This window comes from Ctenopharyngodon idella, chromosome 8 (genome assembly GCF_019924925.1).
Source record: "Ctenopharyngodon idella isolate HZGC_01 chromosome 8, HZGC01, whole genome shotgun sequence".
In the NCBI taxonomy this organism is placed as follows: domain Eukaryota; kingdom Metazoa; phylum Chordata; class Actinopteri; order Cypriniformes; family Xenocyprididae; genus Ctenopharyngodon; species Ctenopharyngodon idella.
Window position 1 is genome coordinate 26,436,852 of NC_067227.1, and position 25,547 is coordinate 26,462,398.

Here is a 25,547-nt window from a genome sequence, read left to right on the forward strand (position 1 = left end):
TCTTACCAACCCTAAACATCTGCACAGTAGTGTCGGTTCAGTATGACCAATTTAGAGCTGGGGGCAAAACCATTTTGTTAAGGAAACACTGCTGAAGCACTTTTCATGCTGAGGTCAAAGCGACGTATTGCACATTTGCTGAGAAATGCCTTGATGTGAATCATGTTAAAGCGCCTTTAGACTCTCAGTCATCAAATTAATTACACGTCTGCCCTTCTGAACCTTATGATTACGAGACCTCAACGTTGCTCCGGTGCTGTCTTTAAAATGATTACTTCTTGCTTCTGATGACTACGATTTGTATAACCAACTTTGTCATGACTTACAGGCACAGAGGTGTATATTCAAGGACAATGTCTGTATAATGTTGCTGTGTGTGTTTGTCAGGTGTCAGTATGTCTTTCGAGCTAATGAGAAATAGAGGTTGCGAGGTTAAAGTCTTTCTCGCGTTTTCTTCCTATCTTAAACCAGACAAAGATCCAGGGCTCATCAATAATGAAAGTGAGCTGGAATCATGTAAAATTCTCTAAGAAGCCCATCTCCCTTTGTACTTTAACACTATGACAGTGATTAATATTTCATATGTATCGTTACGTTGCGCTGTGTATGTGTGTGTCGGTCTTTTTCTTTCCCTCTCTTCCTCCTTTCTCCTAGCTCCCCTCTCTGAAAAACAGATGAAAAATATTACGATACAAAGCAAAATGGCCTCTGCCCTTCACCCAGGCTTCTAAATTGTGGTTTACTCTGCAAATGAAAGCTTCAGCAGCCTTTCCCTTGAGGAGAGCACTTCTTGACACTGCTGTTTTGACAGCACTAGCGCAATATCTGTTCTTGGCGATGAAGTGTTTTCAAGGTGCTGTTCATTTCTCCACTCAGCCTGGTCTGAAAGTTAACACTCTACCCAGATGATTCAATCAAGCTGAGTTTAATGAGGTAAAATGAGGTGAAAGCCCACTGAATTTCAGCAAAATCCACAACCTTGTGTTGCGCAACATCTTGCCAATGCAGAAAGTTGCCCGCAAGGACACACTCTACAAATCTACAGCACAAAAAACAGGGAAACTATCAAAAGGTCCAGCTGACTAACTATTTTACAAGAAGAAAACTTGATCTACAAGTAAAGGCGGAATGAAAACCATGCAATGAAATTCGAAACAAATGAAGATGCTTGACCCTGACCTGGAAAGGTTTGAATCAAACTCAGCATCATTCAGAAGATAGTAGCACCTGTCACTTACCCACTCAGGACAACAATGAAGTCCATCACATTCCAGCCGTTCCTCAGGTACGAGCCCTTGTGGAATGCAAATCCCAAAGCAATGATTTTTATTCCAGCTTCAAAGCAAAACATTCCTATGAAGTAGGGCTCTGTTTTTTCCTGAGAAAAGAATACAGATTGGATGTGAGACAACAGAAACTACCCTAGAACTCAAACTCACCCTAAAAAAATGACATCTAGGTAGGGTGCACATAAGATCTTGACAGCCAGAATGTTCTATTCATCTAATCTCCAAGAACAGCAATTATTAAGATCCTGGTTTTAATTTAGGGTTTATTTAGTGAGACGAGAGTGTCACTACTTGCCTCCGATTAAACAAGCACTATGTCACTTAAGTAAAACAGTAGAGAAATACTCTTTGAATTGGAATAATTAGCTTGTGGTGAGCGATTCAATGGAGGAAACTACAGTCTGAATAAAGTTGTCAAGAACAAAGAATATGAAAGCACTAGAGAGAAGGGTTGTGCTACATTTAGAGTATAACTGTGGTCTCCTGACACACAGACTGAACCAGAATAGTTGGTTTTCTCGTTACACAAATTGCTAGAAATACATCTATAAGTAGATAACTAGGCCAAAATGATTCATCTATATTAAATGCTTTCAAATGAAAACAGAAAAACAGCTTAAAAAGATGAGATGAGGACAGCAATATATATAAGTGAGTAGGAGTGTCCTCACAAGTCTCTTTGACATGGGCGTCTTGTCCTCTCCAGGAAGGTGCTGCTCCAAGGCCAGGACGATGCAGTTGGCAATAATGGTGGCCAGGATCATGTATTCAAACGGAGTTGAGGAGGAAGGTTAAGGAATAGTACATACTTAAGACATCTTGCCATTATTGATGTTTGGTCGTTAGTGTCATTATTAACACAATATCACACTGTTGCTGTGCTCACTGTGCAAAGTTAAACAGCACTGTGGTTATAGCGCCACTTAGTGGTCAAGAGCAGAAATGCATTTTCCGCTGCAACCGCGGTGGTACCAGTAGCAGCGAAAAACGCATTCTGGTTGAGTACCATCTGTAAAAGTATTTAAAAACTTTTCACTTGAATAATAATACTATTATAACCCTAGTAAAAACAGCCAATTCAATTAAAGGATCAGAGAGAGGGTAGAAAATTATTGTGTAAAAAAAAAAAAAAAAAAAAAGATTTACCTTGACTAACAATATAAGTGGTACATGCTACAAAAAGATTATGAATAGTTATGAAAACTACATTGATATTTCCTGAAGGAAATATTAATTATTGCAAGAAAGAAAAAGAATAAATATGGTTTTAGTGTAAATTGTTGCAAGAAAAATTAATAATCATATTTCATTATGCAAATACACGAAGACCAGAATTCAGCATGCAAATATGACACCACTGCTGTTACATTTTGAATGTGATTATTTTCAAAATATTATAATACTATAATAATATCTTAAATGCATTTAAATATATTCAGAAATACTGGTTCGACTTAACGCTCTTCCCTTTGTCAGCAAAAGCATCTAAGTCCATAGAAGAACCAATCGGAAGGAGCAAATCGAATCATATGATTTCAAGACCTTATTAACACTTTAAAAAAAACAAACAAAGGCTGCGTTTACACTGGCACAAAAAATCAGATTTTTTGCTCACTTCTGACACAGATCGGAATTAGTTGCACACGTGTAAACACAAAAATCTGCACGAGATCCGATTGTTTCGCATCCGATCTGAGCCACTTCCAAATGTGGTTTTAAATCAGATACATATCCAATCTCTGGACATGTGACCTACGTCTAAACATGCATATCCGATTCCCCTTGGAAATTCAAGCCACCACACGGTGAGGGCGACACATTTGCTCACTAAAAGGCAGCTTTTATGTTGTATTATGAAGCAGACGTGCCTGTATGCACCCACACTAAAAATTCGCAGCTTTATTATTGAGGTGGGAACTTTATAGGCTATGTCTAGGCCTATATCTTTTCCTAGAAAGAAACTGCACGCACGCTGCGGGCACACACACACACATTCAGCAGCTGAATTTCAACCTCTGCCCGGTTAATTTAAAAGAGCCCACCGTGTTTTTTTGTTTGTTTGTTTTTAATAAACCAAATGCTTCACTAGGTAGGCTACTCTCTCTCACGCGCGCTCTCTCGTTCATATTCGAATTCATTCAAATATATGTTATCTTACCTGCTCCTTTATTTCACTTCAGAATTACAGATCTAACGACCGTAGATAAAATAACAAATGCAAATTACCTTTATTTTCCAGTCTATATCCGTTCAGTCAGATTTCGCGCTGCAAAACATCCATGACACTGACAGCTGTTAACTTATCCACTCTGGCAGGTAATCATGGCCACCCGATGTGAAATATATAAATAATTTTAATAGCACGGCCATTCAAAACCAGAGGGTCTACCATGTGCATGTAAAACTATCAATGACAATCATTTTGGGGCGGGAAATAATGTAAACACAGATATCGGATACCAGTCGCGTCTAAAGTGAATGTAAACACACTGGCCAAAAAAAATCAGATACAGGTCAAATGATTGGATCTGTGCATTAAGACTTGCAGTGTAAATGCAGCCAAAGTTTGGATGGAGTCACAATGGGAACCAATGCATTACCATTAATTTTACAGCAAATTCAGATTAATTAATAATTTTTATTCAGATTAATTCACTACCCTTTGTGAACCTAATTTACTTGCTCATTTGAAAATAAATGACTCACTCACAATTCTGACAGACTGAACCACTATGGCTTGTGAGTTTTAGAAAAATCTGTACTTGCAGAAATTTCAATGACTTGTTCACACAATAAAAAATAAATCCCTAATCCCAGGTTTTTCATGACTGGGGGAACCCTGGAGTGTATTTCAGAGTGTGTGTGTGTGTGTGTGTGTGTGTGTGTGTGTGTGTGTGTGTGTGTGTGTGTGTGTGTGATCCTCCAACAGCGTACAAGGCTGCTGATGTAAAATGTGCCAGTATACTCCAGCAGTACATTGCAGGCTGGCACTAAAGGATGCTCTCTCAAACACACAAACTTACATGCCCAAAGAGTGCATAAAGATCATTGTCTTATACTGTCAATTGAAAGAGAGCAGCTACTTAACTACAAATTTACAAGATGTTCTCAGGACCCCTGGTGGTTGTGAGTTTACAGTCAGCCAATGATTTGCATGTGTACAGAAAAATGTTGGATTTTAAAACGTGGGCCCCTGCCAAATTCTGACAGTGTGTGTGGGGATGTAAAACAGTAAATAAAAGAGCCCAAATCTGCTTAAGACAGAGAGTTCAGTACAAATAGAACAGGCAGCTGGAGGACAGACCTCTGGGGAAGAGTCTCTCTCTTCTGTGCCTTTTTTTCCCTCAGTTTGTGTTAATTAAATTAAGCTCAGACTCTGCTGAGTTGCAATAGCATGATGCTAGTGTCAATATGTTGGCATTGGCATGAACAGTAAATTCAACATATGTTCTGGTATTGGTGTTCTGGTAAAATGGACAGTATATTTTTAGGGTATTTAAGATGAAAAATAGAGAAGAATAAACTAGTGATAAAACAAATACACAGAGGAACATTTCAAAAGTAACACCGTGTACCATATAGGCTGTATAATCTCCAAAAATTAACTACATTTTGTCCGCACGTTCAGCATGGGTACATGATGTAATATTTAAAAAGGTTTTTCCTCCAGTACAGCTCTTGACCTAAAATGAGTCTTCCATCCCTATGCTACAATATGCTATGTTTTGATAGGCTATAATGTTGCAGTTTCATACAGTAATTCTTCTAAATTGTTAACTTACTGCATCTCACTTGGTTAGGAAACGCAGTATTTAATTTCTCAAGACTTAATTTGGAGTTACTTAATACAGTTTTTATGAAAAGTGAAACAATGCAAGAGAGTCACAGAAAGAGAGACTAAAGCCATTACAATCTGAAAAAGAGCAGTAGAGAGACAGAGAGAGCGGTCTCCGTGGCAACAGGCTCTCTCCTGTCTGCCATAAGTCAGTACTCAGAGTTAATATGGTCTCTGAGCCATCAGTGTTCTATACTTGCTGCTGAATGCATTCGTACAATCAATACTGACTACACAAACATCCTTTCACTGTATCCACCATGACACACGATACTCAATACTTCTCCAGATCAGCTCTTAATAAGTTCAGGATACTGGACGATACTGAATAGTCTAGCCACAGTATCACGCAGGTATCGCTGCTCACAAACATCTAACTTTAGTGACTTTATGAGCAAGCTCTCTCTCTTCCATACTCTCTGATTCTATTTCTACATTTTTACTGGAACATATTTCAAAATAGCTGTGCAAGATGTTGCAATGCAATGTGATACAGTATCGTCTATGTAAGTGATTTTCAATGAGCAAAAAGAATGAATTGGATTTCAATCCAATAGAAGCTTTGAGCATGAGAGAGAGAAAGTGATTAGGGGAAATACAGAGACCGGAATAGATGCATGGAAAGAGAGAGCGAGAGACATAAAATTATACTATTCATAACATCGCAAACATCACTCTAACACTGTGTTCTAACCAGACATGACACAATAAAGCCACGAGCAATAAAGGCTCTTTATTAATAAAATCTCTTTTTGTCCCAACTAGCTGTGACAATCAACCAACATAAAACAGTTTGCTTAGTTTCTATTTCTGTGTCATCGTACTGGGGAGTCTACACTATACTTTCATTGGCCCCAAATGCTGCTCTACATTTTTAATGTTTTTGAAAGAAGAAAGAAGGCTGCATTAATTTCATCAACAATACAGTTGTGAACTGTTTTTAGTTATTAAGTGTATTATATTAAGTTTTAATATTTTAAAATGCAATTTATCCCTGTGATGGCAAAGCTGAATTTTTAGCATCATTACTCCAGTCTTCAGTGTCACATGATCAGAAATCATTCTAAAACACTGATTTGTTGCTCAAGAAACATTTCTTTTTACTGTCAATGTTGAAAACATTTGTGCTGCTTAATATTTTTGTGAAAACTGTGATTAACTAAATTAATGCATCCATGATTGTAATTAAATTAATGCATCCTTGCTAAATAAAAATATTCATTTTAAAAAAACCTACTTAACAAATATGTTCAATCGGCTACTATTGTGACGTGACGTATTTCCAATTCAAACACGATAAAGCAAGATTTCCATGATTACTCCCTTTCTGAAACAATGCTTTTCAATGTATCCTGTTCTGTCATCATTGCTTTGTACCAAAGTTAGTTTTTGCTTAGTCTTATGTAACTTTATTACTTTGAGTTTGATGAACTTAAGCCATTTAAGGCAATCAGTTTCCTCAAACCATTTAAGTAGCTATATAGTTAAGACTAAATTAGATTTGTAACTGAATGAGTGGAACAAACTTTAAGTTGACTTTACTCTAATGATTGACTAAACCAGCACAAAAATATAAGTGAATTTAACTTAATGTATATGAGTTTACAGTACTCATACTTATTGGTTTTAAAACTTAAATGGTTTAAGGCAATCGGTTTCCTCAAATGGTTTGAGTTACCATAACTTATCGGGTTTTACAGTGTATGGTAACATTTCTTTTTTAAATCTTTATTTGCTATACCCTTAATTACATTATTGAATTATTATTGAAGATTCATCTGCACTGAGGAGCCGTGCCAATGTACAACCCACATAAAGATGATAATTCCACAAATAACTGATATTGCAGGTTTCAAACAGAGATGGCGACAAAGAGGCTAAACTTACGGACTGCAGCTTTAAATATTGGAAAAGGATTACCTACTGCAAAATTTTAAAGCAATAAATAAATATCTATTTGGCTCTTGATTAATATTAATGTTTACCTGTTACTGATCAACACTGATTAACATTATCCAGGAACATTAACCATTAAATGTAATGTTTCAGAGGCAGAGCAACCTGAAGATTATGCTGAAGATTATATTTTCAGCAATGATTAAAAATGCAAGCTTTCTTTCTTTAGCATAATTCCAGGCACAAAAAGATCAGGAACATGAATTAGGAAAGCAAATAGGGTTCATTTGATATTGACTTTAAAAATCTCATTCCTCAGGTGGTTTTCCAAACCTGATTAAAGCAAATGAAGAGGTCCTTAACACCCCCCACCACATCTTCTGTTTCTACCTCTCCCGTTCACTGGAGGGAGGCATAGGGCCGATTGACAGGATCAATTATTGAGTAAGCATGGGCACGGTGGGGTATTTCCTCCCTTAGCCACACAGTGGGGATCAGAGGGGCGAACAGCTGTGGCTTCCCCACCGGCCGAGCGGCACAGCAGCCCACTCACTTCATTAAGCCCTGTCCTTCCCATATACACTATCGACCCGCCACAACCAACCTGTCCACCTGACCCCATGGCCAAACCGGCCCACTTCAGGAACCATGATGACAAATAATGACATCACCTGATGATCTCCTTCTAATGTGCGTCACTAACAGAGGAAACAACACGTGCTTCCAGCCCTCCTCGACAATCTCTGCCTACACACACCCTAACAAACATGTTCTTCCCTAATGACTTCATCTGTAAGTTTTCCAATCCACCAAATGACTGCATTTCTCTCCAGACACATCTCTGTCCCTCCTCCCAGCGCTTCATCAGCCTGAGCTCAAATCACACGTCGAGCGGCACTTCAAACAAAGCCTTCCTAAATTACCGCTCTCTCACACAGGTTGTCGATGCTGCACCACACAGGGCTCGTGAACATGCTGTTTTGCAAACCGGTGTGACCTTTGGTTATGCCACAGGCTTCTGTGTGTGTGCATGTTTGTGTGTACATATGAGGAGAGGTGTGTCTTTTTTCACAAATTGTTATGATTTCATTTACAATAGATTTAAAAAAAATTTAATTTTCTTTTTTTTTAATTAAAAAAATGTTAAATTCAATTTTTTTTCTGATTATACTCGATATTGCAAAAGGAAATTTTGTTGATTGCTTGGTTCACTTTTATTTCACTGGTCCAAAATTCTTCTCCTCATAAATGTACATCAAGTATCTTTCGATTGGTTGTGAAAGTGAACGTCACTTTCTGCAGTATTTTTGCTTTCAATGTGGACAGACAAATCACTTGTTGATGGAAACTTGCCATGTAAAACCTGGTTAGGAGACAGAGTAATAGCTAATGTTATTGCAGCAAACGATGTATCCACTACAGGAAATAAAATAATTAATTAATTAAAAATCCATTATAAATGCATGAACGATATAACACAAATCCATGTTAACAAGCTTAAGCTTCAATAATCCTTTTCAAAAGCCACTGATTTCAGATATATTTCAAAAGTCCACAATTAGAACTCTGATATAATCCCATGATGTATCACATTAGCAAATCCAAAAGAGGAAAGTTCATTATTTGAAAGGATCAAATGAGCAAAACTGGACCGCATCCGATACCACCACATGCAAATGCTGACTGTTCCTCCCAAATGAATGAAGACTGTGTAGGAGACACATGCATCTAAATTGGAGCAAGACTTTTTTTTCCTTTTTTTTTGTGGTCTGACTCATGGGGACTCAACTTTCTTTTTGTCAAATCTAATGTTTTTTTTTTTGTGAAGCAAACTAAATAAGTGCTTTGATGTAACCTTGAGGAAACCATAACAATAAGCAGTAGCATCCTGATGACATCTTGACTGATGTCATCAGCATCTAGAAAAACACTCAAAAAGAGCTTGACAGAAACATGAGAGCTGGTTTGCCCTTGGGGAGGTCACAATGTCTTTGTTTGACAGTGAAATGCACCTAGAAAAGTCTTATTCAACAGCTGTTCCCTACATTGTTTGGTTGCATCATAATTATGAGATATCGCAGGGGTTAATACTTTTCCTTCTCTGCCACAGCTGTCATACAGTGCAATCTGATGCAACAAGAACCATCCATTTAGGATGCATGTATCTGAAATGCATATGTGGGTTAGACAATGAGACCAGACCTGAGCTCTGTTCCAAAACCTAGTGCGCTGCCTACACATAGCTGCCTTCTAAGTCAGCATCCTAAAAATCATGAAACTTCATAACTGACTGATTTGGAGTATAGAGGGAATGCACTGACGACACTTTCCCGCCAGAACACGCTCCCTCAGCTGGGCTGAGTGGCAAAAGAATCTGCTGCATGACTGGATTTAATAGGGGAAACTGTGAAAACGCAAGTAAAACGAACAATTACACTAAAGGTTGGGCTCGAAAGTGTTCCTTATAGCATGTCAAAAAACCTAATCCATGGATACTGACATGCAGCCAGGAATCATGTTTCCTGACATTTATATGTGCCTGATTTCGATGCTGGGGAAATACATAAAGCAAATCTGCCTGTGAACGCTTTACGCTTTATATAACTTCAATAAAGGTAGGTCTAAATCCGAGTGATCACTTATATCAATGTTATATATATCGTCATATCATCCAGCCCTAAAACTTGTATAGTTTTTGTCAGTGTTGATTTAAAAACACCCAATTATGCAGAATATAACATGGTAAATATTTAATTGATGATTTGAAAACAATATATAACAATACAATATATAGGGTATGATTTGACCCCAAAATCCATCGTTTCGACACAAAATGATAACTGCAAATCCATGTTTCTCTGCCTGGAGTCCAGCTGTTTCTGTGAATTGCAGCAATCCATTTGCTTTTTTTTTCTGTAGCTTTTGGCAGTCTGTAAAAATTTACCTCAGATTTTGTGTCAAAGCTATTTGTACAGTCAATCGCAGAGCTCTTTCGCGTTTTGGATGTGTTTTGTTGTGTATGACTGCGTAACTGCAGTCATAACGGTCAACGGTGATGTCACGTACATACCCAGCTTCTCTGCATGCCACACAAATAATGCTCTTAGGGCCGGTTCATACATAAATGTTCTTTTGTTCTTTTGCTGTTAAAAAAAGTGAGACGCATGTCAGTGGAATGGGGGGGGGGGGGGGGGGGGTTCTCAAGGTCTAGAGACATAATTTTTGTTTAAAAGTTTCTTCTTTTTTTTTTTAACTTTAGCACTGCATTTTTAGAATGCCGTGTCATGTGCGAGACGCTGCAAAAGATGCGAGCCGCGAGCACAACAGTCAAACACATCAGTCTAGCATGTGTTTACATAGAAAAACAATGGAAAAGTGCAATGGAAAATGCATTCTGTGTGAATGGCCCCTAAGACAGACACTAGACTTGCAATTGATTTCAAAAGAGTTTGGCAATAGCATGTTCCTAATCTAAAGGTGATGATACAAGGGGCAACTTTTTGAGCAATGCTGCTTGGGCACTTTCCCATTGAGAATGAGCAAATTTCTATCTGGATACTTCAGATTGATCGTGGGCAATTTTTTGAGATCCACCAATCAGAATGGAGATTTCAGAAAAAATTCAAACAAGATGGTGGCCTCTCAGCGGCAGGGGAGCGAAGAAAAGGAGCATGAACTTATATATTTGTATGCTGGTAAGTTGTCATGTGTCAACCAGGGATTGAAACAGGGATTTACCTCATTTAATGCTTAAAATACCAACAGGTGTCCAATTTAATGTACATAGGCTGTAATTTAGCCATCCAATGTTTTCAGTTAAATACTAAAAAGACGCATTCTGTTCAACGTCTACAGTGGCGTAGGGCGTATGGTATGTGAAAGTAGCTTTTGATGCGATCAACCCGGGTTCGAATCCACCTTTTGCCAAACTCGCTTTTCCCATCACAAATCAGATTGGAAAGGCACATATATTTAATCAAAATGAAGAAAATATTTGAAAAGTTGAAATAAAGTGCCTAACAAGTGTTTAATAATAAAGTATTTATTGGGTTGGCAATAGATTTGCTCCTCTCAGATTCGTTGCTGCCAACTGTCTGTTGCCATAATTAGTTGCCCTGTGTCTCACTAGGTTGCCTGTTGACGGCAACATTGCCCAGAAACATTGCTCAAAAAGTTGCCGCGTGTATCATCACCTTAACAGTGTCTAAAGGCATCTTTACACAGCCGATTTAAGGCTGCTCTAAAGCGGGTCTGTGTCTGCTCAGAATTCAGTGTAAAGACGCAATGCCGCATAAAAGCAGACCTAAAATACGCCGGGTCTGACCCACCTTAGCCCCTAGTATCAAAGGCGACTCTGATACTGTTCTGGTTCAGTGTAAATGAACGCGAAATATAGCCGCCCTAAACTATGTCATTGTCATGACAACCAAAAGCATTCCAGTCAGCTCAGGCGGCGCAAGATTCAAGAAGCAGGAGACAAAACATATAGGGCAAATAAAAAAAAATGTCTAACAACAAGGGGCAGTGAAGTAAAAGAGTCCTGTACACACATCGTGAAGCAAACCACCAAAATAACAGCAGAGAATCGCCGTGTGTCATTAATTGGCTTTCGCCGTTTGTAATCTTCCTATGAAGAGACTGTCAGATCAACGCGCTGCTACATTTCTCCCAGATCACAATCGGCGTCACTGTGATTGTCCATTGTTATATTATATTCCAAAAATCATCTCCTTGAGGACGATATTTCACCCACACACGACGGTCTGGTGACATCTGCTGTCCTGCCTGACACACGCAAACGCTAGCATCATTTGTTGTTCTGGCTCTTTGGGAAAAAAAAAAATAAAAATGTTCGACCTCTTTTAATCCTGTGGTGATCTACCCGCTGTAATAATGAATAATTTCTTTGTAGCATTTGTTCCAACTCTAACCATTTTTATTAAGAAATAGAAAATAACTATCAGTACCACATAATTATGACAAACATCAAAGCGTGAGATAGCTATAGCACGCAGAGGAAATTAATTTAAAATTTCGTATGTTTTTATTTCGAGATTTATTTCATTGTTTATTATTTAATTATTTTTAAATTCATTTTGGTAAAACTGTAGTTTTAAAATAGTTGTTCAAAGCATTTATGCCGCTTCAGAGAAGCATTAAACAGTCTGTGTAAATGCAAATTTTTGTGATTTTATGCCGCTTCAGAGTTGGTTTCTGTGCCGCCTTTTCTGTGTAAAGATGCCTTAATAAGCAAAAGCACACAGACACACACAAGTAAAATAACTCAGAATTAATTTTGATAATGTTGCTAAGCTAATAGTGCAATACTCTAATAAGAGATAGAATTCAATAAAAATATTGGGTAAAATAATACTTTTCAATACTGAAATACTTTAAGCTTTTCAGCATTCTGCATAAACAAATTTATTTATAATTTACTATTTATATTTATGTCACCTTGGAATCTTGGAGATATTCTCTCACAATCCATTCTGGGATTGCCTTCTATGTGAGGGATAAAACAGACGGTAACCTTAAAAACCTTGGTCAAAATGAGGTATCTTAGGAGGCTGCATAATTAAGACGCCTACCTTTTAGAACAGTCTTTCAGTAACACGCTTATGATGCCTTAAAATGTTCCCTCCGTAGGCAGCTTGCTAGGTTTTGGAACAGAGCTCCTACAATCAATTCCTCAAGTGGGTGTGAACAACTCTAAAGTCATGAAACTCTTTACCATTGGCTAATAATGACACCAAATCGGATCCATAATGAGTCTACGACATACATTTTATTACACTTTAGATCTTTCCTTGTAATACTCTTGAGTATCACTCTCACAGGGATGTAGTTTTCTCCTTTCTCTAAGGAACAGACTCTAGTTGCATTTATTTTGGGGCAATGCCAAGTCATTACAGCACCATTAGCAGGGCCTCCATCTCTTCAGCTCCCCGAAGCTCTCAGCTTAAGAGTGAGAGATGTGAGACCATATGCTTAAAATCTGCCTAAAGTGATCACAGACACTGACACTTGCATTATGTCGCAAGTGGGCCATTAGATACACAAGAGAGCCGTGACCAGATAGATGCTATAATTGAATTTAACATGCAGGCACACACACATACTGAGTCACGCTGTTGCAAATGAAAGCAGGAACACACAAAGGCATATCAATCAACGTAGACAAGCACATTTCCATGATATCACTGCCCTCAATCGCTCTCCTTCTTTCATCATTAGGCTGCTGAACCGCTTGTAACATTAAGCATGTTACTGTCTTACAAAGGCAACAACCAAACCTTTTGTCACATGATTACAGCAAGCACCCGCTCTAATTTCATCTCTGCTTCATGGCATTCAAAACAACGGGAATGGCATTCAACCCAAGTAAAGAATTTGAGTCAACCAAGAGCAGGGAATCACATTATCGAAAGCCTCTCTTCTCTGGAAGTGACACCTCTGTGTAAGGCTCAGTTTGGTTCACACTTTACAATCCTCGCCTGCATAGTGCGAGAAGTTTCTCTTTATAGCTTGCATACTCATTTCGCTTTTAGACATTTGTTTTTAGACGTCTGAGCAAATAGCTGCTTAACTGATTTCAAATGTAACATCAAATGTCGCTGAAATATGTTTTAAAGCATAAACAATCAAACTTGTTAAGTTCAGCAATTATCAACCAGCTTTGTATTGTTACAATGTCAGCATCCAGATTTCCCTGTATATTTGTAAGCAAAAATTCGCCAAATGATCAAAACATGTTATTTTGCATCATCAGGTGGAGCTTTGACAGCTCCAGAGCTCTTGTTAAAACTACAGGCAAAGCGTCTGCATTTTTGTCCGCACTTTCTGCCCACAGACAATCGGGTCGACATACAGGTGGTGCCATATCAAAAGTGCATTGTGGGTGTTAAAGTTTTTTGGAAAAGGGAATGCCACAGCCCTTTTTCGGTTTTAAATGCAATTAAAAAAATTGTTTCTACTGCATAGACAACCAAGATTTATTAAAAACCAGTATTGGCAGCAGTGAATTACCCCTGTATTTCACATATTTAAGTATGTGATGACACATGGATTTCTATGTAGAATTAATCTTATTTTATTATGGTAACACTTTGGTATGGGGAACACATACTGACTATTAACTACGACTTTTGCCTCAATAAACTCTAAATTTACTGCTTATTAATAGTAAGCTAGTTGTTGTAGTGTTTAAAGGGTTAGTTCACCCAAAAATAAAAATTCTGTCATTAATTACTCTCATCTCGTTCCACACCCGTAAGACCTATGTTCATCTTCGGAACACAAATTAAGATATTTTTGATTTTTTCTTTTTTAAAGAAAGTTAATTTACACTTTCAAGCACCCAGAAAGGTACTAAAAACATTTAAAACAGTTCATGTGACTACAGTAGTTCAACCTTAATATTATGAAGTGACGAGAATACTTTTTGTGCGCCAAAAAAACAAAATAAAGACTTTATTCAGCAATATCTAGTGATGGACAATTTCAAAACACTGCTTCATGAAGCTTTGAAGCTTTATGTATCTTTTGTTTCGAATCAGTGGTTCGGAGCGTGAAAGTCATGTGATTTCAGTAAACGAGATTTCATTACGTCAAAGGTGTTTTGAAATTTCAATGGTTCACGTGACTTTGGCAGTTTGATACATGCTCCAAACCACTGATTCGAAACAAAAGATTCGTAAAGCTTCAAAGCTTCATGAAGCAGTGTTTTGAAATCATCCATATATATAAAAGATATATATATATATATATATATATATATATATATATATATATATATATACTGTGCTCCACCTGGCAATGGCTTTCAAACGACACTCTTACTTTCTCCTAAAATGACTTTAAAGCTTAAACACTGTAATGCTTTAAACCAGCAAACTCTGTGATAACTGGATTACAGCAATGCTTTTACAGATTTTTTACAGTTAGTCACTGAGCTCTGCCTAATTTAAGTAAATGCTAAGACACACAGTCATGTCTGCTGTGACATTAAAAAAGGGCAAATGAAAACCTTACAATTGTTCCAGTAGTGCACACCTGTGACAACTATGGTCGACAGCCTTATCATGTCCTGTCACTGACTCATCTAATTTGCATCATAGAGAAGGCTTTTTTTAATCACACCATGGCACTTTGAAGTCTGTAATCAATGACATGCGTCCAAAAACCTCCTGTGGGGATTATGTAGTTGCTGGGTTTACCTCTCCTCCCTCTCCTGACAAACTCATCAACAATTGTTTATGTTTCTTCATCATCAGGAACCAGCTTGACAGAGCATTAATTACACAGAGAGCTCACAACAAAACATAATCCTCATCATCAAACACTTACTCACAGATTGTAATTTGAAATGCTAAAACACATATGCTACTTTCACATGTCCTTTCACACTATACTTAACCCTTAATCAACATCTTTTTAACTCTCACCATTTTTAACCCTGAGTTATAAAGCCTTGCTCCTGATATATTTCTGACTGCCCTGTCCATGGTCCTGAAAGCAAGTCAGTTCAAGGAATTACGTAGTGTAAAATATCAGGAAGTGTATTATGAAACAGAATACATCAATTTTCACTTTGTGTCATTACAAGGCCATCTTGATGCAAATGACTGTTAGTGGGTCAGATTATTAAAAAAAAAAATCTAGAAACAAAAATCGTATTTAAAACATAAAAATATCTTAGAGATGCAAATGTTGTGTTGAAAAACATTTTTGTAATTATCTACAAAATTTTCAATTTAATAATTCAAAAAAGTAAGTCTAGTGGTGTAACCATCAAGTAAAAACCTTGAATGCACGGGAGTGTGCAAAACAATTTTAATGACTGAACAAAACTTTGAATTGTTAATATTTTAAAACAACAAAAATTGCTTAATTTCTGGTTTTTATTTTCTTTATACAATCTTCAGACAGTTACACCATATTTTTACTTTAAGCCCCACAAAAACATCCAACTGTATTCATGAATTGCATGAACTGAATGTATTTTTGATTAACTTATATGTCTGTGGCATTTTAATAAATTCACTGCATAAATAATTCACATTCACAAAAGACTTGAATACACCTGTCATAAGATAATAATGTTAGAAATTTCTGAATTAATAGTAGGCTAATTTTGATATTTTTGTGAGGCTTGAAGTCGTAATACCCTGTAACAAAGTTTACAGAAACAATATGTAAAAAATAAATAAACAATAAGAATAAACTCAAATTAAGGGAGAGATTTTGAGGGGACTGTAGCATATTTAAGCTATAAAAGCTTGATTAATTTTGAGTTTCAGATCAGCATAAATAAACACAGGAGTTGCATGTGCTTTTGTAAAACGTGTTGACAACACATTTGCATGAGCTGTCAACACCGAGTTGGTGTTTTAGGGGGCAGGGCGTGTTTTACCGTTTAGACAAAAGGATATGGCCATTCTATGATCTTCTTAGCATACTTCCTAACGACGTTGTCCTCTCCAAAGATAAAAAGCGATCTGTTGACGGTGAAGCAGTTCTGTCGAACTGGGATGGGGTTGTACAGGGCCATAGTTCGGGCTCGCTGCGCTTTGGTTTGTTTGAAGGCTGGTGAAACTCCACCTGTGGATACCGCGGGAGCATCCCGGTTCCGACTGCGCTCCGAACCCCCATCCCCGGCTCCCAGCAGACCGGGAACATCGTCTCCGAAGCGAGCCATTCTGTGTGGAGCAAAAACAGAGAAATCTTAGCCCCTCTGAAAACAGGTGCAAAAGTGCGATTTACCTCCACATGGTGAACTGCAAATAATCATCCAAAATGAAAGAGTTTCCCTGTTATGACAAACGACGAGTTAAAAAACGACCGTTGCATCCTCCAAGCACGCGCAACACGTAGCTTACTCCAACAGACATCCCTACACACGCCAAAACACCAAAAGTATCATTACCTGAAAGTAAAATGGGGAATAAAACCGTTTATAATCCGAATATCCAGTCGTACATCCCATGAAGATGTTCTTTTTAACAGGAGGAGAACAAACTCTTTTCTGAGGAACCGTAGAAATCAGCACCCATGTTTAGTACACCATGGTAAAACTAAAAAGCCATCGTTTTTGAATGTCTCCAGGTCTGTTTTGCCAGCCTCCGTCACTCTTCCATCTCACTTACTTAATGTAAATGTTTTTTTGGATCTTTTTTTAATATTTCAACGCGTCAACGACAGTGTTCAACAAGCTCCATCTTCACTGTGTGTGCGGTGAGGCGCGGATGAGGTTTGTTGAAGGTTGGCACGCGCGCTTGGCCACCCCTCACAACAGCGCGAATGTGTCTGAGCGCGTGCTGGCTCTCCAACCGCTACTCAGAGCATAAATTTAACTGTAAGCGAGACAACCTCTATAGACATGCAAATATACTCAGAATAGGTTACTTTATGTTTTTTCTTCAAATACTAGGTTATACGATACCGTCAATATTAATGTAAGTTTTGTCCGTTTAAATCAAAGAGCGATTAAAAACAGGGAAAAATATTTTACCTCATTTTACGCATAGGCTACACACAGTCATCAAAAGTTTTAACCGTTCACATCTTAGCCTCTCAGCCTTATCGTGAGCACTTTCTTTCATGTAGCCTAGTTCCTTCTCAGAAAGTACACAAGTTAGATTGAAATCCAAATGACATTTTTTACTTTCTAAATATAGGCTATTCTTCGGTTCACGTTATTGCAAAAAAAATAATAATAATAAATAAATAAATAAAAAAATAAAAAAAGTCTTTCTGTCTCTGAAACACGTTCCTTTCACACTGACGTCACTAAGCCCTTTTATTATCAAACTCTCCCTCAAGGAGAAAGTGTGGAGTTTATATACATTTCAAATAAAGAAAACATACAGAACAATTCCAGAATGTTTGAGGATTATCAATTACGAGCACTGTAACATTCTTTTCACTCACAACAGACACCGTGCCAAGTGTAAGCATCTCTATTCTTGGAGCAGCTTGTTCAGTTGACTTTGAGCTCAGAGATAATTGGTGTTTAAACTCGCTCTTCCGGCGCGTTTGCAAGATCTACTGACAGGCCTGTGCGCGAGATAGTACTTGTTGGCCTAGTAACGACACAAATTGTCACAAAGAAACAAGACATGATCAGTGGAACAACACTGTCAGAGTTCAGAGATATTTCTGCAGGTGTAATGCAGGGTGCATTTGACTTTTCAGAATCCTGAACTAAACCTTGTACTCTCTTTAAACATGGAACATCAGCATTATTTTAAAAACAAATTTATATGACACGCTTAGATACCGCTTAAATAATGCTGTGTTACATAGAAAACTGAATTTTGCATTCTTTGAAGGGGCGATTAAAAACAGCAATAACAAGTGCATATATTACCACATCCTTTCTCAATTTGTCCATTTTTTTAAGTGAATAAATAATTTTTAATTAAAAAAAATACAGCACCTCTATGACAAAAAAAAAAAAAAAAATGTCCAGAGAATTGAAGAAACCAAATAATAATCTAATTTGAAAGTGAATAACTACACCCAACAAATGTGAGGCGAGAAAGTAAGGCATTTCGTGATGTCACTTAATCTGCTTAAAATTAATGAGCAGAACAGTTTAAGGGCCAGAAAGGACCTGCTAATAATAGTCAACTGCAAAATGAGAGATCTCACACAGAAGGGGTGGAAATGGATGCGGCTAATAAAAATGATGATGGAAATTGCAATAGACCAATGACCCAGTAGATCATTCCAGATTGAGGTTATTATCGCACAGCACAAGAAAGATGAATGAAAATAGACATTTCTCCTCTCTCTTCCTCTCAAAAGTGAATAGAAACTAATGATTTAGGAATCACAGATGATGAGCAGAGGTGGAAAAAAATGTAAAAAACAGTTGATGACTTCCTATTTGATGACTTTGATGATCTTTAATAGCCTCCAGGGTGTGTCTGCGTGGAACACTGTGAATTTTGCCCCAATTATAGACACATTTGGGTAGTGTATATATCCCAGCTGAGATGAGTAGGTGAAGCAGTAAACTTAAGCAGGTGCCCTATATGGAGGTCTACTATAAATAAGACAGAGCAAACACACACACACACACACACACACACACACAAAGAAACACTCAAACACTCGAGCTGTCAGCGTCCATCCTCTATGGCCAATTACTCACAGAATGTGAAAGTACAGTTGTGCTCCATGGTGGTGATGGAAAAAAGAGTGTATGTGTGTGTGCAAGGTAACAGAATGAGAGAAAGTGTGTCAGAGAGAGAGAGAGAAAGACAATAGTAGAATGAAAGAAGCAGGGAGGAAGTACTGTAGGATACGCATTCATCATGTCAACACGTTTTCATAACAATCTGTTGAATAAGCCTAATGGAAAGCATGGGAGTGGCCAGAGCAGCAGTCGGCCTGACTGTGCTGACAGAGGAACTGTTGCTTTGTTCCAAAACCTAGTCATTGTCACCATAGCTGCGTTCCCAAAGCAAAGGCTTTTCCAAAAGGTAGGCTACTTAATTAGATACCCAATTTTGTCCAAATTACAAGGCAGCATCAAAAGTGCCATTCACAGAGAGTGCAATTCCGGAACGCATTGCACAGAGCTCAGTGAAAGATGGCAAATGTAATATTTTATTTAAAAGTCCCTCTGTAGTCAATTTATCCCTTAAAACTCATCTTTGATCACCCAAATTGCATATTTAAACATTTTTTCCTTGAAAAAAAAATTCTTCATGCCTTAAAATAGCTTGAACGTAACTCTACACCCTTGCTTCATTTATTATATGTGGATCTATGAATATGCAAATTAGCCCCGCCACCACTCACTCAGACCAGTTCAGAGATCCACTCGTTGATGATCACACGTTGACGTGATTGGTTACAAGGTAGTCTGTGACGTCAGAAACACCAATGATTTCAAATGGCGTTTTTCAGACTGTCTTTGGTTCACTGCAGTTTTAAAGAGAAAATACTCAGTAATGGTGTTGATTTATGAATTTGCACATGGTTTGTCTTAAAGCATATTAAAAACACCACATAGACATATAAACAACATTAAAAGCTTGATTTTCAGTACAGGGGGACTTTAATTTACTAAAATCAATTAATATTATTCAAAAAAATGTCTATGTATTCTGTTTTTCATGCTTGTTAGAGAATCACGCCATTAGGTTAGCAACATGCTAATGTCGTCCTCTACTGAAATCAAGAAAGTCGCTGCCTATGTAGGAAGTAAGCAGCGAGGTAGATCAATAGGTTTTGGAACAGAGTCGTGTAGGTTTTGTTCACACTGTACCCAATAAGTGTTATTGGTAACACTTTACAATAAGGTTCATTACTTAAACATTAGCTAATGTATTAACTAACATGAACTAACCATGAGCAATACATTTGTTACTGTATTTACACATCTTTGTTAACGTTAGTTAATGAAAATACAGTTGTTCATTCATACAGTTAGTTCACAGAGCATTAACTAATGTTAACAAGATTTTAATAATGTATTAGTAAATGTTGAAATTAACATTAACAAAGATTAATAAATGCTGTAGAAGTGCAGTTCATGATCACTAATGTAGTTAACTAATGTTAATTAATGAACCTTATTGTAGAGTGTTACCATGTTATTTTAGTATTATTTGTGTACTATTATAGTTTTTATATTTTCAATTAGCTTTTATTTATATATTTTAATTTTCATAATAGTTTAAGTTTTATAATTTTTGTTTTTATATATTTCTATAAAGGCTAACTTTAATTTATTTTTATATCAGCTTTAGTCATTTTAGTCCTTCAACTATTCAAAAACGTGCTGGAAACATTCCTCAGAGATTTTGATCCATATTGACATGATAGCATCACTCTGTTGCAGTAGATTTTTTGCTCTATTGGATATAAATCTGGTGACTGGAGGCCATTTGAGTATAGTGAACTCATTGTCATGTTCAAGAAACTAGTTTGAGATGATTTGAGCTTTGTGACATGGAGAGTTATCCATCAGCCATTAGAAGATGTGTACACTGTGGTCATAAAGGGATGGACATGGTCAGCAATAATACTCAGGTAGGATGTGGTGTTTAAATTATGCTCAATTGGTACTATAGGGGACCAAAGTGTGCCAAGAAAATATCCCCATACCATTACACCACCAGCAGCAGCCTGAACAGTTAATACAAAGCAGGATGGATCCATGCTTTCATGTTGTTTACGGCAAATTCTGACCCTACCATTTCAATGTCACAGCAGAAATTGGGACTCATCCCGCCTTCAATCTTCTATTGTTCAATTTTAGTGAGCCGGCAAATTGTAACCTCAGTTTCCTATTCTTAGCTGACAGGAGTGGCAGCCGTTGTGGTCTTCTGCTGCTGTAGCCCATCTGCTTCAATATTCGATGTGTTGTGCATTCAGAGATGGTCTTCTGCAGACCTCGGTTGTAACAAGTGGTTCTTTGAGTTACTGTTGCCTTTTCTTTCAGCTTAAACCATTCTCCTCTGACCTCTGGCATCAACAAAGCATTTTCGCCCACAGAACTGCCGCTGACTGGATATTTTCTCTTTTTCGGATCATTTTCTGTAAACCTTATGGTTGTGCGTGAAAATCATAGTAGCTCAGCAGTTTCTCAAATACTCAGACCAGCCCGTCTGCACCCACAACCATGCCATGTTCAGTCACTTATGGCTCGTTTCCACCGAGCAGTATGGTTCATTTCAGTACAATACAGTACGATTCAGGACGGCAAACCCTGATCCGGCTTGCGTTTCCACCGCCAACAGTACCCTTACTTGATAGGTGTGGTGTATGCCAGAAAGAAGTGATTGACATCATTCTCCCATAAAGAAGAAAGTGACAGTAAACAACAATGGAGGACATACAACAGCTTTGTTTGAGCAAAGGTTGAAGGCTGCAAGTAAAAACAGCCGAAAAATACACATTGTGTTGCAACAGTATTGTGTTGTCATTTGCCTTGTAACATGCTGCCATGTGATTGGCTGATTAGTATTTGTGTTAACGAGCAGTTGAACAGGTGTACCCAATAAAGTGGCCAGTGAGTGTATGTACATATACTGCAAATGATGAAATCGGATGCATTTGTTCAGGTAGCATACTCAACATCCGCTATACATCATTTGCAGTAGAATTGACCTAAGCTTCAGTGATGCCAAGGGACTTTCTTCAACAACAATTGAGAGGAAAGCGCAGAAAATTGGAATTTTGCCTTTCGTTGTGTTTATCGTGGCATAACACTGTGATGTTGAACTCATGAGGGGCCTGAGAGGATATTTTCATGCATATGCTGTTTGAAAATGCACTTGTTTACTCATTCAGTCTTTACTACACAGTGAAGCCTTATATGTGGAGAAAATGAGTTCAGACACAGCTTCAGACATTATAAACAACTAAACAGATTTGAGTCAGATATGCAAAAAAAAAAAAAATTGCTGCCTGTTTGTTGCTATTTTTCAAAGACAAATGCAACAGGGTGATACAACAAAAACAGCTGATTCCTACTGTATATCGTAAGCCAATACATTTTATTGTCGCTATATACTTGATAAAAAAAGAAATCATTTAAAATACGTAATGTCTAGACTGGTAATTGTCTCTCTGTGTTTGTCATTCTCTCTCCCTCCCTCCTACTTCTGTCTAGCAGGTCTGTGTTTGATCACAGAAAACACAATTAATTTGACAGTTCTAGTCGTACCTCAATCTAAGGTAAATTAGCGGACCCTGACCTCTCTGTTTAAGTTTTGTATTTTACTCCCAACTAATTAAAAGCTAATCAAGAGGCATGAACCTGCAAGACATCTCCGCTCCCACATAATGTAGTGTCCTTGTCATCCTAATAGTGGTCTCCATGGTGACTGTACACCGTTGAATTTCTAATTTGTTTCTCCGGTTGTTGGCAGCACAAGGTTCGCTTAACAAAAAGACACCTTTCACAGCTGGGATCTTATACGTACGTTCCACTGTCACACTCAAGAGACACGCTGTATGTGCTATAGACAATCCAAATGTCCAACCTGCAGGATTTACATGCTCACTTGCAAAGCAACTTCCATCTGAATCGACCTCCGATGACAATATACCTAGATTGTGAATCATCCTTCACTGCCTAAAAAAAAAAAAAAAAACACAACATATTTCCATCTAATTGCATTATATGATACAAAGAACCAATTCATTTCCAGACCAAACTCAAGTTCTTAAAGGGATAATTCACTAAAAAATGAAAATTCTTTCATCATTTACTCAACCCAGAGACAGTCTTTGCAATTCTGAGGCCCATTTCGAGCAAACAGTTGGAGGCCACCCATTCCCCCCCAAAAAAACAATGTATGCAATGGACTGCAATTACTTGATTATCTCTGTTATATTTAACATTGTTAAAAGATTAGTTCACTTTAAAATGAAAATGACTCTAAGCTTTACTCACCCTCAAGCCATCCTAGGTGTATATAACTTTCTTCTTTCTGATGAACACAATCGGAGTTATATTAATAAATACCCAGACGCATCTGAGCTTTATAATGGGAGTGAACGGCCCACGAGTTTGAAGCTCAAGAAAGTGCATCCATCCATCATAAACGTACTCCACACGGCTCTGGGGGTTAAATAAAGGCCTTCTGAAGCGAAGCGATGCATTTGTGTAAGTATGCATTTGTGTCGCGTCAGTTACGCTTTTTTCGTAAGTTGAATATGGAAGGCATAAGCATTTTAAACTGCGAGAGGCGTTACACTTTCTTCGTAAGTTGAATACAGAAGGCGGTTTGGTGGAAGCCAGATATTTTACTTTATAAAACAGTTAGTTCCTGTCCTTGATTCTGATTGGTCAATAGGTGTGTTTTATTCATGATGAAACACAGCTATGACTGCTTCACCCAACGGTTCTGTGTATCACTACACAACACCCTTAGCAACCTCTCTTAGCAACGTAAACTGTATGTTCTCAATTGATATTGTTCATTGAAACGTACTGTATTATGTAGAAGAGTGTTGTAAATAAGAGATCGAGTGAGCGAGTTTATTACCTGCATTCAGATTTACCATTTTCCTTCAGGTCAGTTCTATGTTCATAATAAAAAATCTGTTTAAATGTCCGATGTATTATCTTGTCTTTTTAACAGTTAAGGGGTTTTCCCGTGACTGACAGCGCTAGTCAAAGCATTTGTCAGTCGCGTCTTGTATATAAAAGTATATATAAAAGTCTTCGCTACTGACTGACACACTCATAAAGACAGTCTTTGCCACCATCTAATGGCGTAATAATGTAACTTCTGTTGCTGTTCACGGTCAGGGACTATTTTTCCGGCGGAAGGAAGGCTTTTATTGAAAGTTTACTTCATGAGAGTTGCATTGATACATATTTTTGGCTTTAATATTTGTATTGTGTGGTAACCGTTTTATAAAAGTATTTTTATAAAAGTTTAGAAAACTTGTTAAATATGGATATTTTTCTTACACAAATGTATTGTTTCGCTTCAGAAGGACTTTATTAACCCCCCAGAGCCGTGTGGAGTACATTTATGATGGATGGATGCACTTTCTTCAGCTTCATGCTCGTTGGACCTGTTAACTGCCATTATAAAGCTTGGATGCGTCAGGATATTAATTAATATAACTCCGATTGTGTTCATCTGAAAGAAGAACTGTAGTATAAAATAAATAAGCTATCACATTTGCAAGCATGCTGATATTCAGGAAAACAGCACTGTATATCCTGTTATATATATTAAAAAAAAGAACTCATACAGAGACATTTTTGCCCCATATATCTTGATTTTTGGGGGGCATTTTTATTAATTTTGGTGGCATTTTTGCCCCAAGCCACCGTTAATTTCTGTGATGGCAGGGTACGGGGCTCTTTTCGAGAAAAGCCACTACTGACTTAACCGCATGTTGATCCGAACCTATATGACGAACCTAATGTATACATGTTTGGAAAGACATAAGGTTGAGTTCATTTTTGGGAGAATTTTCCCTTTCACAAGGGTAGATCAAGAGATTTGATTTCTTTGATGGTATAAATGGACCATAAACAAATGGATATAATTAGTTTTATTTGTCTTCAAGGACAAAATGTGTCTCATTTTTAACAGCTCAACTCAAATGGGATTTGAAATGAGAGGCTGCAAGATATGAAAGGCACCCTGGATGCCATTAAACCAGTATGTGCTTTTGCATTCTCATCATCTTTATTAGCTAATTTTTCATCTTTTTCAACCATTGTAAATTTCAAATTCGCTTTTTAAAGTCCCTTTTTTTCTTTCATAGGTCATAAACTAAAATTTATAAGGTGTCTATAAACATTGAACATCTTCCAAAATGTCATTTAAAAAGGAGAAACACATACACAAACCCTGTCCTGGAAAATCTATCGATAGTAACGCTCTTTCTCACATCCTGTTTCATGCACAATGAGCCTGGGTAGCGTTTGAAATAATCACCTTAGAAATGTCACCACAAAAGCACCAGCAACACAAAGCCCAGACGAGAGCACTTGATCACAACTCACATAGACTAAATAAAGCCCATCTATGGGA

General features: G+C 37.5%; 1 protein-coding gene across 9 annotated transcripts in view; it reads right to left on the reverse strand.

Moving 5' to 3' along the window:
- Positions 1 to 25,547, reverse strand: part of LOC127517709 (voltage-dependent R-type calcium channel subunit alpha-1E) — a 146,758-nt gene that overhangs the window by 71,901 nt on the left and 49,310 nt on the right. For 8 of the 9 annotated variants that reach the window (XM_051903737.1, XM_051903735.1, XM_051903736.1 and 5 more), the window contains exons 3-5: positions 16,455 to 16,721; positions 1,961 to 2,066; positions 1,239 to 1,378 (exon numbers count right to left, since the gene is read on the reverse strand). In XM_051903737.1, coding sequence (XP_051759697.1) covers positions 1,239 to 1,378; positions 1,961 to 2,066; positions 16,455 to 16,721 — 513 coding nt within the window. Of the gene's footprint in view, positions 1 to 1,238; positions 1,379 to 1,960; positions 2,067 to 16,454; positions 16,722 to 16,948; positions 17,322 to 25,547 lie in introns of those variants that run through there. The other variant, XM_051903740.1, reaches the window with a different exon arrangement.